This window comes from Podarcis raffonei, chromosome 7, assembly GCF_027172205.1.
Source record: "Podarcis raffonei isolate rPodRaf1 chromosome 7, rPodRaf1.pri, whole genome shotgun sequence".
NCBI classification, from domain to species: domain Eukaryota; kingdom Metazoa; phylum Chordata; class Lepidosauria; order Squamata; family Lacertidae; genus Podarcis; species Podarcis raffonei.
This window is the reverse complement of record NC_070608.1, coordinates 87286434-87301555: the sequence shown is the minus strand read 5'-3', so window position 1 is coordinate 87301555 and position 15122 is coordinate 87286434. Positions and strand designations below refer to the sequence as shown.

The 15122-nt window shown below is 39.5% G+C and overlaps 2 protein-coding genes across 3 annotated transcripts in view; both read left to right on the top strand.

Annotated features, from left to right (window-relative positions):
* The window catches only part of LOC128418024 (protocadherin beta-16-like), a 118034-nt gene that overhangs the window by 4974 nt on the left and 97938 nt on the right, over positions 1–15122 (top strand). The window contains exon 2 of one of the 2 annotated variants that reach the window (XM_053397407.1): positions 644–1573. The exons of the other annotated variant lie outside the window; for it this stretch is intronic. Within the exon in view, the coding sequence (XP_053253382.1) occupies positions 644–655 (12 nt within the window). The 3' untranslated portion in view covers positions 656–1573. Of the gene's footprint in view, positions 1–643; positions 1574–15122 lie in introns of those variants that run through there. 2 annotated transcript variants of the gene reach the window in all.
* LOC128418025 (protocadherin beta-16-like) lies at positions 11979–15100 on the top strand. Its single transcript, XM_053397409.1, has one exon. The coding sequence runs from the start codon at positions 12250–12252 to the stop codon at positions 14776–14778; it is 2529 nt and encodes an 842-aa protein (XP_053253384.1). The 5' UTR covers positions 11979–12249; the 3' UTR covers positions 14779–15100.

The window sequence follows — 15122 nt, the reverse complement described above, 5'->3', positions numbered from 1 at the left end:
GAGCATTGTAAAAGTGTGGGGAAATTAATACTCCAGGCATTTGATATTTATTTTCAATTCTGTCTTCTATAGTTTTTAAAGTTACTGTACAGCTGGCTCAAATTATTTTTCTGGATCTTTCAGAATTAGCACAATGCCATCTGCATACAAACTTCTTTTTAAGTGGTTTGTTAATATTGTCAATCCTTTATTTATGTGATCCAGTCTAATAGCTTTGGCCATAAGTTCCACAGATAATTAAATAGTAACCTCAATAATTGGCATTTCTGTCTAGTGCATCTATTTAATTTAAATGTTTCTGATTGTATTTTGTCTTTTTTGAAGCAGTAGCGTTTGAAAACATCATAATCCAGGAGATTAAAGTAGCGTCCATTTACATTTTGTGCAGCTCCCAGAATAGATCACTCTATTTTATCAAATGCTTTATCTGTATGTATTGTTTCCTTATTTTGAAAATAATGTTAAGTAGTTACTTGACCCAAGTTGATAACTTACAAACCTGTGAACACTATACTAAATTAAGTGGGGGTTTTTTAGTGGCATGAAGTCTTTTAATATTGTTTGTCCTTTTATCTTGTTGCACCACATCTTTAATCTGTGTTATTAACTCATTAATGGTTTTTTTCTTTTTCGAAATATGCAGCTTTTTGTTTGATTTCTCTTGTAGTGACTGCTTTGAAGACCTCCCAATTTGTTACAGGACAGTTTTCTGGGGAATTATTAAAATATGCTTCAATTATCAGAACAAACTCTGAATTAAACATTAACATATTGTCTAGGTGCCCTTCAGTGGTATATCTTCCAAACTTTCAAATGCTTGTAACAACAACAACAACAACAACAACAACAACAACAACAACAACAACGTTTCGTCATTGATTTGCTTACTTCACTTTCTGAGTTAACCACGGGGATGTAAAAAATAAATAAATTATTGAGTGATTTCATAAAATGTGTAATCTTTCTCCTTTGGTTGAAACTGCCACAAGGTTTGTACCAGAAAAACTTGTGTAATTTTTTTTTAAGGGTTGGAATTACTCCTGATATGTTATATTTTGTCCTGTCCAATTTTAAAAATTTGATTCAAATAAAGCCTCCACCAAGTATAATTTCTTTGTCTAGGCTGGAAACAATTATGGCATTAATTTTGTGAATGCTTTTTGATTTTCATTTGATGCATAGATACACCCGATCATTATTGGCTTCCCCCCCACTAAACCAGTGCCAAATATTTGTGCTGGATTGTTCATTGATTTTACATTTAAAAAATAAAATAATGGATGGTTTTAATTCAAGATTGCAACCCACTTTTCATCATAACAGGATGAAAAAACATTATCCAGATTTTGAAGCATTGAAGTATATTTCTTCATCTTTTAATATAATTTACAGGAAAGGGGTTATCATAGTTTTTTCTTTATTTAATGGTTTAGCAAATAACAGATGTCTTCTGAATGAGTTCAACTCTCATGTTCAATGACATAATCTTTACCTTAGTCATCTTTAAAGTTAAAGTAAAAAAGGCTGAAATGAGGTTTGGGGGGAGAGGAAAAGGGAAAGATAAAGGCAATGCATGTTAAAATGTTGACAGAAGGGATTTTTATGTGGAAATTTTGGTTTTATTCCAAAGGTGTCTTCAATGCTGACAGCACATCAAACTGTAGAAAATCTTTTGAGGTTTCTTCCAGACACACCTGATTTCTCCTTCTAATTATTATATTCTACCCATTATATTACTTATATCGTCTTTCTGTTCATGATATTCAGTTTAATTTCCAGGAAATGTTTTATGATGATTCCCTTCTCCTGTTTTTAAGATTGCAAGTTTTTAATTGTAAATTGCAGTTTTTAAAGTTGCAATTTGTTCACTTTAAATTTAGCCAGAACAGTTTATCTTGGTTAATAAATAATTGACAGTTTTGTTTACGGAAGGGGAAAAGACAGTTCATTCAAATGTTAGTCTTCTGAGTGTGCAGTTGTCTAATTGGTTAATAGATTAGTTGTATAAACAGAAAAAAGTGACAAATTTGGGGAGAGGTCTTTAGCAAGTTCTTCACAGTAGGTTAAGTACTTGAGAATTCATGCATTGACTTGTATAGGCAAAAAGAGTATCCAGACATTGATACTGCAACAAATGAATTTGGAAAGTAGACAAAATCAATGTTAGTCAATAGTATTTTATAGGCCAGATCCCTATCGCCCCATCCTTGAAGGGCCAAATTTGACAGGTGGGTGGGGCCACCCATCTGTCAATCACCTGTCACCATGTGTCATCATGGGGCTGTTGGGACCCCAAAGCATACTGTGGGGCTGTTTGAAAGTCCTTACACAAACTGCTGTTCAGTTTCCATAGGTTCGAAGGGCTGTTTGCAAAAGTGCTTTCAAATAGCCCATGTTTTGCACCTCAAGTGTAGAGTTCTTTCCTTTGACTCTCCCACACTCTACAAGTGTGGACTTGGCAGTCACACTTAACACACTGCGAAAATATGTGCAATGATGCTTGGCTTAGTGACTTTGCTGGTTTTTATATCAAGGAGCTGGATGTTCTTCGTTAGGAGAGTTTGTTTTCTTTTTTTTTTATAATATTTTTATTCAAAAATTTTTCCATATAAACATAACATACATAAACATACAAAAACAAAACAAAAAACAAGTATCATTTCATATCCTAATTTCTTATACCTTCCTTCCCCGACTTCCTCATGCCTCCCTTTTCTGTATTCCAAATTCTTATCAATTACTCAGCAAATCTTCCCTTATTTTAATTTAAGTTTAAGCTAACCTTCCTTATTCTCCTTGTCTTAACCATTACTAATAGTAACCGTTTACTTTCAGTCCATCATCATTCTAACTTTCATTAACTTTATGATATTTCTTTAAATAGTCCTTGAATTTTTTCCATTCTTCTTGCGCTGTTTCTCTTCCCTGGTTTCGGATTCTGCTCGTCATTTCTGCCAAACCCATGTAGTCTATCACCTTCATCTGCCATTCTTCCAGTGTGGGTAGATCTTTCGTCTTCCAGTACTTCGCAATAAGTATTCTAGCTGCTGTTGTAGCATACATAAAAAAAGTTATATCTGTCTTTGACACCCCTTGGCCGACAATACCCAAGAGAAAGGCCTCTGGTTTCTTGGTGAAAGTATATTTAAATACCTTTTTAAGTTCATTATAGATCATTTCCCAGAATGCCTTAATCTTCGGGCACGTCCACCAAAGGTGAAAAAATGTACCTTCCTTTTCTTTACATTTCCAACATTTATTGTCAGGCAAATGGTAAATCTTTGCAAGCTTGACTGGGGTTATGTACCACCTATAGATCATTTTCATAATATTTTCTCTTAAGGCATTACATGCCGTAAATTTCATCCCGGTGGTCCACAACTTTTCCCAATCAGCAAACAAAATATTATGACCAATGTCCTGAGCCCATTTAATCATAGCTGATTTAACCGTTTCATCTTCTGTATTCCATTTCAGCAGCAAATTATACATTTTTGACAAGTTCTTAGTACTGGGTTCTAACAGTTCTGTCTCCAATTTTGATTTTTCCACCTGAAAGCCAATTTTACTGTCCACTTTAAACGCTTCATTTATTTGATGATAGTGCAACCAATCTCTCACCTTCCCTTTTAATTTCTCAAAACTCTGCAATCTCAGTTTGTCCCCTTCCTTTTCCAAAATTTCCCAGTATCTTGGCCACTTAGACTCCATGTTTAACTTTTTAACTGCCTTAGCTTCCATTGGCGACAGCCACCTTGGAGTTTTATTTTCCAGCAAATCTTTATATCTGACCCAAACATTTAATAATGCTTTTCTGACAATATGGTTTTTAAAACTTTTGTGTGCTTTAACCTTGTCATACCACAAGTATGCATGCCACCCAAAAATATTATTAAAACCTTCCAAATCCAAAATGTCTGTGTTTTCAAGAAGCAGCCATTCTTTCAGCCAGCAGAAAGCTGCCGCTTCATAGTACAATTTAAAATCTGGCAGGGCAAACCCCCCTCTTTCCTTTGAGTCCGTTAATATCTTAAATTTAATTCTGGGCTTTTTGCCCTGCCAGACAAATTTAGCTATGTCTTTTTGCCACTTCTTGAAACAGTCCATTTTATCCATTATTTGCAATGCTTGAAACAAAAACAACATTCTTGGCAATACATTCATCTTTATAACTGCAATTCGACCTAACAAGGAAAGCTTAAGATTTGACCAAATCTCCAAATCTTTTTTCACTTCTGTCCAAGTTTTTTCATAATTATCTTTAAATAAATTCACATTCCTAGCTGTCATGTTTATCCCCAAATATTTCACTTTTTTAACCACAGACAACCCCGTCTCATTCTGAAACCTTTCTTTTTCAATCTGTGTTAGATTTTTCTCCAATACCTTTGTTTTTGACTTATTCAGTTTAAATCCTGCCAATTGACCAAACTCTTGGATTATTTCCAAAACTCTTTTCGTACTAGCTTCTGGCTCTTGCAATGTAAGTACTAGGTCATCTGCAAATGCTCTCAGTTTGTATTGTTTAGCTCCGACCTGAATCCCTTTAACCAACTGGTCCCTCCTAATCATATTAAGCAAAACCTCCAGGACCGATATAAAAAGTAATGGGGAGATAGGGCACCCCTGTCGTGTCCCTTTTTCTATCTTGAACTCTTCTGTAACCACATTATTTACAATTAATTTTGCTTTCTGTTCAGAATAAATTGCACCTATACCATTCCCAAACCCTTGGCCTACCCCCATCCCCCGGAGGTTCTTCAACATAAAGCTCCAAGAAATGTTGTCAAAGGCTTTCTCGGCGTCCACGAATATCAAAACAGCCTTAGTATTTATGTTCACTTCCAACTTCTCCAAAATGTCAATTATATTCCTTACATTGTCCGACAAATGTCTTTTCGGGAGAAAGCCCGCTTGGTCTCCATGAATCTCCTCCATCAAAACCCTTTTCAGTCTCTTTGCTAAAACATCGGCAAAGATTTTATAATCCACATTTAGTAACGAGATGGGTCGGTAGTTCTTAAGTTGGGTCTTTTCAGTCTCTGTCTTTGGTATAAGTGTAATATAGGCCTCTCTCCACGTATCGGGTGCCTTCCTCCCCGCCATGATCTCATTGCAGACTTCCTTCAAAGGTTGTATAAGCTCTTCCTTCAACACTTTGTAATATTTGGAAGTCAGTCCATCCGGTCCAGGTGATTTGCCCAACGTCATATTTTGAATGGCATCTTCTATTTCCTGTGCTGTTATCTCCTGGTTCAAAATTGTCTTACTTTCCTGCGAAATCTTTTTCAGCCCATTTTTCTCGAGGAATTGTTGTATATCTGTTTCTTTTTGCGGCCCTTGTGTGTAAAGTTGTCTAAAGTAGTTCTGAAAACAGTTTCTAATTTCAGCTGGGTTGCTTATATTCTTTCCTTCCACTTCTATGTTTGTTACCGTGTTGAGTTTTTGTCTCTTCTTTATTTGCCAAGCCAGTAGCTTGCCACATTTATCAGCAGATTCAAAAGTCTTTTGTCTCATTTGCTTAATTTTCCACTCTAGTTCTTGATTCGTCAGTTCCATATATTGTGTTTGATAAAATTTAATTTCTCTTAGAATCTCTTGTGATTTTGGCTTCGATCTTAGTTTCTTTTCCCCTTCTCTTATCTTTTCCAAAATTTTCTCCTTCCTCTCATTTTGTTTTCTTTTCTTTAATGTATTTTGTTGTATCAGAAACCCTCTCATCACGGCTTTGCTTGCGTCCCATACTATTCTTTTTTCTACTTTAGTCCTGAGGTTAATTTCAAAATAGTCTTTCAAAGTTTTTTGGGCCTTCTTGCAAATCTCCTCATCTCTAAGTAAGGTGTCATTCATTCTCCATCTAAAGGAGCCAGTTGTTGTTTGCCTCATCACCATCTTTACTGCATTATGGTCGGAGAAAGTTTTTGTGCAGATTTCCACTCTCTTTATGTTCTGCGCCATATTGCTAGTCACCCAAATTTGGTCAATCCTTGTCCATGTCATTTTGGCTTCAGAAAAGAAGGTTCCCTCTCTTTCTAATGGGTGTTTTGTTCTCCATATATCAATCAAGTCCATATTGTCAGTCATTTCGAAAAAGGTCTTTGGTAGTCTTCCATCTTTTGTTACAACCTGTCTTTGTGCTTTATCCATATTTGTTGAAACTACTCCATTCATGTCTCCCATCATGATTAATTTGTAATCCATATAATCCATCAAAATCTCATGCAGCTTCTTAAAAAATTCAGCTTTCCCTTCATTTGGTGCATAAATTCCCACTATCAAATACTTCTCTCCTTGAAATTGAATTTCAATTGCCAAATATCTTCCTTGATCATCTTTAAAAATTTGTTTCGGTTGCAGCTTCTCCTTTGCGTAAATCACCACTCCTCTCTTTTTTACTCTGTCTGAAGAAATAAATTCTTGTCCCAATCTTTTATTTATTAATAACTTTCTATGAGCTCTTGTCACATGGGTCTCCTGTAAACAAATTAGGTCCAATTGGTCTTTCTTCAAAGCATGAAATATATTTTTTCTCTTTCTAGGGATGTTCAAACCGTTACAATTCCAGGTAAGAAGCTGCAGGTCCATGATGGGGTTATTTACTCTTTCCTCCTACAGCTCCCAATTTTTGTTCTTCGTTTGTCGGTGGTTCCGTATCCGTATCTAATGAAGGATGCCCTTGTCCTGGATGCGTCTCTTTCTGTAGGTCTTCTTCGTGTTCTCCCAAGAACTTGTCTTTATCACTCACAGTCTTTATTCTTCTCTTCTTCCCCTTGTATTTAAAAGACAGGCCTTGGGGGAACTCCCACCTGAATGGTATGTAGTTCCTTCTCAGCAATATCACCAGGTCCTTGTAGTGTCCTCTTGCATCCAAAATACTCTTAGGAATGTCTTTGAAGATCTCAATATGAAAATCTTCAATTCGAAGGGTTGTTTGGTAATGCAGGTTCAATATTTTGTCTCGCTCCTCCTTTGATCTTAGAGTTATAAGACAATCTCTGGGTCGATTCTTCCTCTGCCTTGCTCCCAGTCTGAAAGCGCTTTCTATCTTAAATTCTTCTTTATCCAGCTCCTGCTTCCAAAAGTCAGAAAATTCTTTTGTCAGATAGTCCACCAGGTTGTCTTCTTCCTTTTCCGGCACAAGTCTGATCCTTAAATTCCTCTCCTTGCGTTGCATATCCTGCATAGAAAATGCCAGTTCGTATTCATCTAGTTTCTTAAACACTGGTGGAAATTTTCCCTCGGCAGCAGTTGCAATTTCTTTAGCTTCCTCAGCTATCTTTCTTGTTGTAGATGATTCTTCCAGTATTTTCCCAATTGCTTCTGCATTTAAGTTCACTTTATTCCCGAGGTCAGTTATACTTTTTGTATTTGAATCAATTTTCCCAGAGATTTCTTCGATTTTCTTATTTGTTTCAGCAACTTGTACTTTAGTTTCAGCCACTTGTGCTTTAGTTTCTGCACCTTGCTTTTTTAGTTCCTCCAAAGAGTCATTTATCTTCTCCAGTACTTCTCCAGGAGAGTTTGTTTTCTGCCCAATTCTATTCCTCTGTTGCTGCAGGCACTGTCTATGCAAGCACAAAACTAACAAGCAAGACAAAAAAGAAGGCGTGGGATAGAGGGAGTGAGTAAAGTATTTCCATTGCTCTCTGAGTCTGATCAAGGCTCTCAATATATTGTTCTCTTTTACAAACACTTTAATGACATTGCTTCCAGTCAGGCAAGGGGGAAGAAGGACATGCCCCCTTCCAGATTGAACTCTGACCATTATTTCTTAAGGCAACAAATCACTTGTACTCGGCCATCTCTTTACTTACTGAAAGATCCAGCCTTCCAGGGAACCTGCAAGCTTAAGATTGTCCAACCAGGTCATCATCTTCTGCAGAATCCTCTTACTGCTATAAAATAATGGGGATGGAGAGAATCACCAAAACCAATTTAGTTAAACTCCAATTCTGTAACACTATTAAATAAATCAAACACATGCAAGAGACATTTCTGACCTTCAAGGGGCTATTTATTGCTGTAACATCTTTCTGTGAATGTGATTCTAGCTTTCTGGAACCATTAATTACCGGTATATATATTTTACCAGCCATTTGAATAATAAAAGGAAATCTGGTTTTGAGACCTGAGGAGTGATGACTATGTCTAGATTTCTTTGGTGGAAAGATCACACCCATCTTTTTGTTATCAATATGTATTGTATTAATATTGCTACCTCTGCTATGGATATTATGCAAGAATGCTGTGGTCCAAGTTGGATTTCATATATTTCAATTGTGGTTTATATTTGATTATTGATTTTTTTGTTTAATTCTATTTATATAAGTTGAGTAGATTTATTTTTTTAAAAAATCCACAGAATTAGATCTATGAGGCTGGCAGTGTCTTTGATTCCACCTCCCATCCTTTAACAAGATACTGAATCACTTGAGAAGCTGATTTTGAAATTAAGGACAGTTTCAAAACTTGTTTGTAAACTGGCATGTAAGACAGGTGCTCAGATGGAAGGGGAACAAAAAAATCCACTTGGTTAGCATAATTCTATCTCTTCTCCCCACCCACCACCGACCTTATGTTTGTTCAGAATTTATAAAATATTATTTTGGAAAATATTATGATGTTTAATCCACATAGCTAAGAGAAAAACACCTTAATCATTTTAGGTTATAAGTTGTCTGCCAGTATAAGAGAGATAAGTCTAAGTTTACCACTTTTGTAGTAATCAGAGTTTACTTGAGTACTTTATTCTTTGTATCCAGATTGTGGGACATTTTGAAAACTGAATGCAAGGCACTCTGTCAGTCGGTCCCAGCAGTCTTCATGTGGGTGATATATATATATATATATATGTAATGATATATATAATTATATAAGTTAATGGACTACACGTTAGAAAACCTAAGGATTTCTAGATCTCCTAAAAGATCTGTGTAGGTTGGCAAGTGGTAACATCAATGGAGTTGTATCACCATTCCAACACAAGGTGGTGCTATTACACAACCCAGACCGTATTGTCAGAGAGCAAATGCTCTCCCAAAGAGCTGCAGCCATTAGACAAAGCAATCTTTGAAAGAAAGGACATATGCTCATTACAATCCAAAGGAACAGACCTCTGTATCTTGGATGAATTGGCCTTGAAGGTGTGTAACACATGAAAGGAAATTCTGGACAGATACTTCTTCTAATTTGAACTGACTGGAAGCGAAGCTGGAACAATGGAAATGCACAAAAGGCAAGTTTTGAGTTTGGTTCTTTGTTTCTGCATGCTTATTGCAATGTGTGAACCCATCCTCTATTCAGTGCCGGAGGAAAAGAAAAGTGGGTCTCTAATAGCAAATGTGCTAAAAGATTTGAGAGTGGATGCAAAGGAACTTTTTGCTCGGAAAGCCTGGCTGGTTTCTAAGAGCTCAAAGCAGTATTTCCAGCTGGATCCACATTCTGGGGATTTGATATTAAAGGACAAAATAGATCGGGAGTCTCTGTGTGGTCAGAATGATCCTTGTCTTCTATTCTCTGAAATTGTGCTTGAAAACCCATTGCAGCTGCAGAGAATCAAAGTTCAAATACAAGATGTCAATGATAATGCCCCTAAATTCTCAAAAATGAAATTCATTTTTGAAATACCTGAGCAGGTACCAGTGAACACTCGATTCCCTTTGGAGAGAGCACAGGATTCAGATATAGGAGAAAATGCTGTACAAAATTACACACTTAGTCCTAATGAACATTTTAAACTGGATGTCCAAAGGCACAGTGATGGAAGCAAATATATAGAATTGGTATTGGAGAAGCAGTTAGATCGTGAGGTGAATCCACAGATTACCCTAATTCTGTCAGCTGTTGATGGAGGGATCCCTAAACGAACTGGAACAGCACAAATTATCATTGATGTTCTGGATAACAACGATAATTTTCCTCAATTTGAACAATCTGCGTACAAAGTGAAGCTAATGGAAAACAGCCCATTGGATACCCTGGTCACCAAAGTGGAAGCCACTGACAGGGATCTTGGTTCCAATGCACATATCACTTACACCTTCAGCGAAGTGCAAGAAAGTGTGCTAAGATCATTCAACTTAAACAAAAACGCTGGTGAAATTACCATTTCAGGGGCAATAGATTATGAAGAAAACACAAATCATGAGCTGCACATCAGAGCTACAGATGGAGGGGGCCTTTCTGCTTACTGCAAAGTCATTGTAGAGATTGAGGATGAGAACGACAATGCTCCAGAGATTACCATCACATCCATCACCAGTCCCTTACCTGAGGACTCTCCCCCAGACACAGTGGTGGCCCTTTTCAGTGTCACAGACGTGGACTCTGGAGACAGTGGCAGAACTGCCTGCACCACTGAAGTCAACTTGCCATTTGTGCTCAAACCCACAGAGAACAACTATTACCAGCTGGTGACCCAACAGCCACTGGACAGAGAAAAAGTCAGTGAATATAACATTACTATCACAGCCACAGACAGGGGCTCTCCCAGACTCACTTCCACAAGAATACTTCATGTTGAAGTGTCAGATGTCAATGACAACCCTCCAGTGTTTGAAAAGCCATTCTATCAAATGCAGTTAAGAGAAAACAATATTCCTGGTCTTCTGATCAATTCGGTCCATGCTGTTGATCTGGACACAGCGCAGAATGCCAAAGTGACCTACTCGCTTTTGCCTGGGAAGGTCAATGATGGCCCCACATCCTCTTACATCTCCATCAACTCTGAAACGGGGAACCTGTATGCAATCCGGTCTCTGGATTATGAGGAAGTAAAAGCTTTCCAGGTGACGGTGAGGGCTGTGGATTCAGGTTCCCCTCCACTGAGCTCCGAAGTTCCCATCCGCGTTCAGGTGGTGGATGAAAATGACAATGCCCCCTTCATCCTCTACCCTCTCCAGAATGGCACTTCCCCCTCGAATGACCTGGTTCCCCGAGGGGCAGAGACTGGCTACCTGGTCACCAAAGTGGTGGCTGTGGACAGGGATTCTGCGCAGAACTCTTGGCTTTCCTACCAGCTGCTGAAGGCCACAGAGCCGGGTCTGTTCACGGTGGGGGCCCAGAATGGAGAAGTGACCACCCTGAGGCCGGTCAGCAACCGAGACAGCTTCAAGCAGAATCTGATTGTGGTGGTCCAAGACAACGGCCATCCTCCCCAGTCCACCTCTGCCACGCTCAGAATCCTTCTAGTGGACGGCTTCTCTGACCCTTATCTGAAAAGTGTGGCTCTCCCAAAGGAGGAAACAGCGGAGGAGGAAGACCCCAGCCTGACGATGTATCTGATCATCTGCTTGGCTGCCATCTCAAGCATCTTTCTCATATCTGTGGTGGCGTTTGTTGTAATCAAGTTGCAGAAACGTGAAAAGTTCATAGGAACCTATAATTCTGCAGCCAATTTCCCTGTGGGACCTGATTCCCAGGAGAACTCTGCGGATCCTGGTGCTGGATCTCTATCCCAGGCTTACAACTATGAGGTGTGCTTAGCTGGTGGGTCTCTGAACAGCGAGTTCCGGTTTCTCAGGCCCCTGTTTCCTGTTTTCTCTGTGGAGCCTCCTAGCACTCAGGTGAATCCAAGGTGTTCCAATGATTCTGAAGAAGTCCCCAGTCATGCAGGTGAAAGTCAACATATGGTTCAGGTGAGAATATTGCTTTATATAGCTTTCATATATTCAATTTTTAGATGTGTAATATTGGAAAAAATTACAAAGCTCTATTGGGAGTTACTTATGACATGGTCATATATTGCTTAAATATTATTCTCATAATACATTATCTCTTTGGGAGGCAGAGGTAATTAACCATAATCTGGAGGCATAATAACTGTTTGTTGCATCTACAATATTTCAAGTAGGAGACAGGAGCTTCAGAAAAGTGGATTTTGTTTTAGGTAATTGTAATTGCAGCTTTGTGACAGTTAAACTACACTTCCTAGGATTATTTGTGGGAAAGCAATGTGGTGTGTATGTGAGACTTTCGAGTTTTAGCAAACATTGAATCAAAAGCATACTCCTAGTTATTCTTTCATTACACATCCACATGGTGGCAGTATGCACAAACACATAATTTGGAACTCAGAATTTTATTTTCTAAAGAAACCTCTGCCACAAAAAGATAGCCAGTTTTTGTCTGTGATGAAGATATAAAAGCCTTCAGCACCAAATTCATTTCTACAGCAGCAGAGATTATTATTGCATGATTCTCAGAAACTTCATATTTTGGTCAGGCATTGAAGAGGCAGATTCTTGAGCCATGGGAGACAGCTACAGAAAGGAACAAGGTCTGTATTTTTTGCTTTTCCTTTGCCTTCCTGGAGCACTGAGTATATCACTTCACTATTCTGTGCCCGAAGAAAAGAAAAGGGGGTCTTTGGTGGCTAATGTGCTGGAGGATTTGAAACTGGGAACAGGGGAGCTCTCTGCTCGCAGAGCCCAGCTGGTTTCTAAGAACACTAAGCAATATTTTCATCTTGATACTCGCTCTGGGGATCTTTTGATAAATGATAAAATAGATAGAGAAGCTTTGTGTGACCAGATTAATCCTTGCTTACTTCTGTCACAAATTGTACTGGAAAACCCATTAGATCTCTACAGCATTGTAGTCAAGGTAGAAGATGTGAATGATAATTTTCCAAAATTCTCGAAAAATGAATTTGATCTGAAAATTCCCGAGAATGTTCCTACAAATACACAATTCCCCTTGGAATCTGCCAAAGATGAGGACCTGGGGGAAAATAACATCCAAAACTACACTCTCAGTCCCAATGAGCATTTCCGGCTCAGAGTAGAAAGCAACAAGGATGGAAGGATATATGTGGATCTTGTCCTGGAGAAGCCGCTGGACAGGGAGAAGGAGCCACACTTTGGATTAACTCTCACGGCTGTGGATGGAGGGGAGCCACAAAAAACAGGCACAGTTCGAATAAATATTGATGTTCTTGACAATAATGACAACTTTCCTCAGTTTTCTCACAATGAATATAAAGTAAGGTTAAAAGAAAACAGCCCACGGGGTACTCTGGTCTTCAAAGTGGAAGCTACAGATTTGGATTTTGGTTCAAATGCACAGATCACCTACTCATTCCACCGGGTGTCTGAAAAAATATACAATTTATTTCATTTAAATGAAATGACTGGGGAAATCACTATTTTAGGTCAAGTTGATTATGAAAAAGAAACCAGCTATGACATGAACATCAGGGCAACAGATGGAGGGGGTCTTTCAGGTCATTGCAAGGTCCTGGTAGAGATTGAGGATGTGAATGACAATGTCCCTGAAGTGTCTGTCATATCCATCACTGGCAGCATACAAGAAGATTCTCCTCCTGACACAGTGGTGGCCCTCTTCAGTGTCACAGATCAAGACTCTGGTGATAATGGCAGAACCATGTGCTCTGTGGAGACAAACCTTCCCTTTGCCTTAAAACGCACAATGGATAACTATTATCAGCTTGTGGTCCAAAGTCCCTTGGACAGAGAGAAGGTCCAGGAATATAATATCACCATCACAGCTGTTGACCAAGGCTCCCCCAGGCTCACTTCAACAAGAATTATTAATGTTCAGATCTCAGATATCAATGACAACCCTCCAGTATTTGAAAAGTCTTCATGTGAAATGCAGATACGGGAAAACAATATTCCAGGACTGCTCATTGGCTCAGTCCGTGCTGCTGATCTGGACACCGAGAAGAATGCCAAGGTCACCTACTCCCTTTTGCCTGGGAAGGTCACTGATGGCCTTGTGGCCTCTTACATCTCAGTCAACTCTGAAAGCGGAAATCTGTATGCCCTCCGATCCCTGGATTACGAGCAGATCAAAGACTTCAAAGTGACGGTGAGGGCTACAGATGGAGGATCTCCTCCCCTCAGCTCAGAAGTTACTGTACGAGTCGTAATCATAGACGAAAACGACAACGCTCCCTTCTTCCTCTACCCTCTTCAGAACAGCACATCCCCCTGCAATGAGCTGGTCCCCAAGTCGGTGGAGGCCGGCTACCTGGTCACCAAGGTGGTGGCTGTGGATGGAGATTCTGGCCAGAACTCGTGGCTTTCCTATGAGCTGCTGAAGGCCACAGACCCTGGTCTTTTCAGCCTAGGAGCCCAGAATGGGGAAGTGAGAACCAGGAGAGCCCTGAGCGAGCGAGACACCAGCAAGCAGAGACTCCTGATAGTGGTCAGGGACAACGGGCTCCCTCCCCAGAGCAGCACTGCAATGCTCCACGTCCTTCCTGTGGGTGGCTTTTCGGATCCTTATATGAAGGCTGTGGAGGTCAGTAAAGAGGAACACGAAGAAGATGGGACCTTGACCTTGTATTTGGTGATCTGCCTGGCTGCCGTCTCCTTTGTGTTCCTCGTTTGCATTGTTTCCTTTGCTGCCATCAAGATCTGCAGGAGGGATCCCAGGGAAAGTTTTATCGCTGCCCCTCCTCACTTCCCACCTGCCAGACCCGACATCCCAGAGAACTGTGGCGATTCTCAGAGCGGGTCCCTTTCCAGGAGTTACCACTATGATGTGTGCTTAACCGGTGGGTCCTTGAGCAGCGAGTTCAGGTTCCTCAGGCCCCTCATTCCTGTTTTTTCTGTGGGGGAGCCAAACCTCAATGTGAACCAGACCCCTCCTTCTGCTTCCCAAGATATTCCTGACCAGGCGGGGAAAACAGAATCAGGGAAAGAGGTAAGAAAGAAGCTTTTGCTTTGTTTGTTGGTTTTAAATATCAATCTCAGTATACCAGAAATATCAAAACAGGTCATGATCACTTCGGGAATTCTTGTTGCTTGGTAATCTATCACATCTGATATTTGTTTCTTTCTCCTTATACTGCTCTATATTGGTTACCTATGCAGTGACTACAGAAAGAGGCTCAGTTTTCACCTGGACTGCTTATTCCATATCTACTTTCTGCACCTCTGTCCTACTGCCCCTTCGTTGTCTCAGTTTCTTTCCCTGTTCTGTGGCGTTCTTTGCTAACAGGAGAGCCCTGCTATTTCTAAGTTCAATGTGAGGTGGTTCCCCACAGCCCACTGTCCCTTTCATTCTTCATCTCAATTTCCCATTGTTCCTTTTCTTCTTTCATCTATCATTTACTCAAACCCCTTTCCTCCATCTTTATTCATTTTTGAGGTCCT

Bases quoted from the DNA above. Each gene is read 5' to 3' on its own strand.
- LOC128418025 (XM_053397409.1), top strand. From the start codon at position 12,250: ATGGGAGACAGCTACAGAAAGGAACAAGGTCTGTATTTTTTGCTTTTC.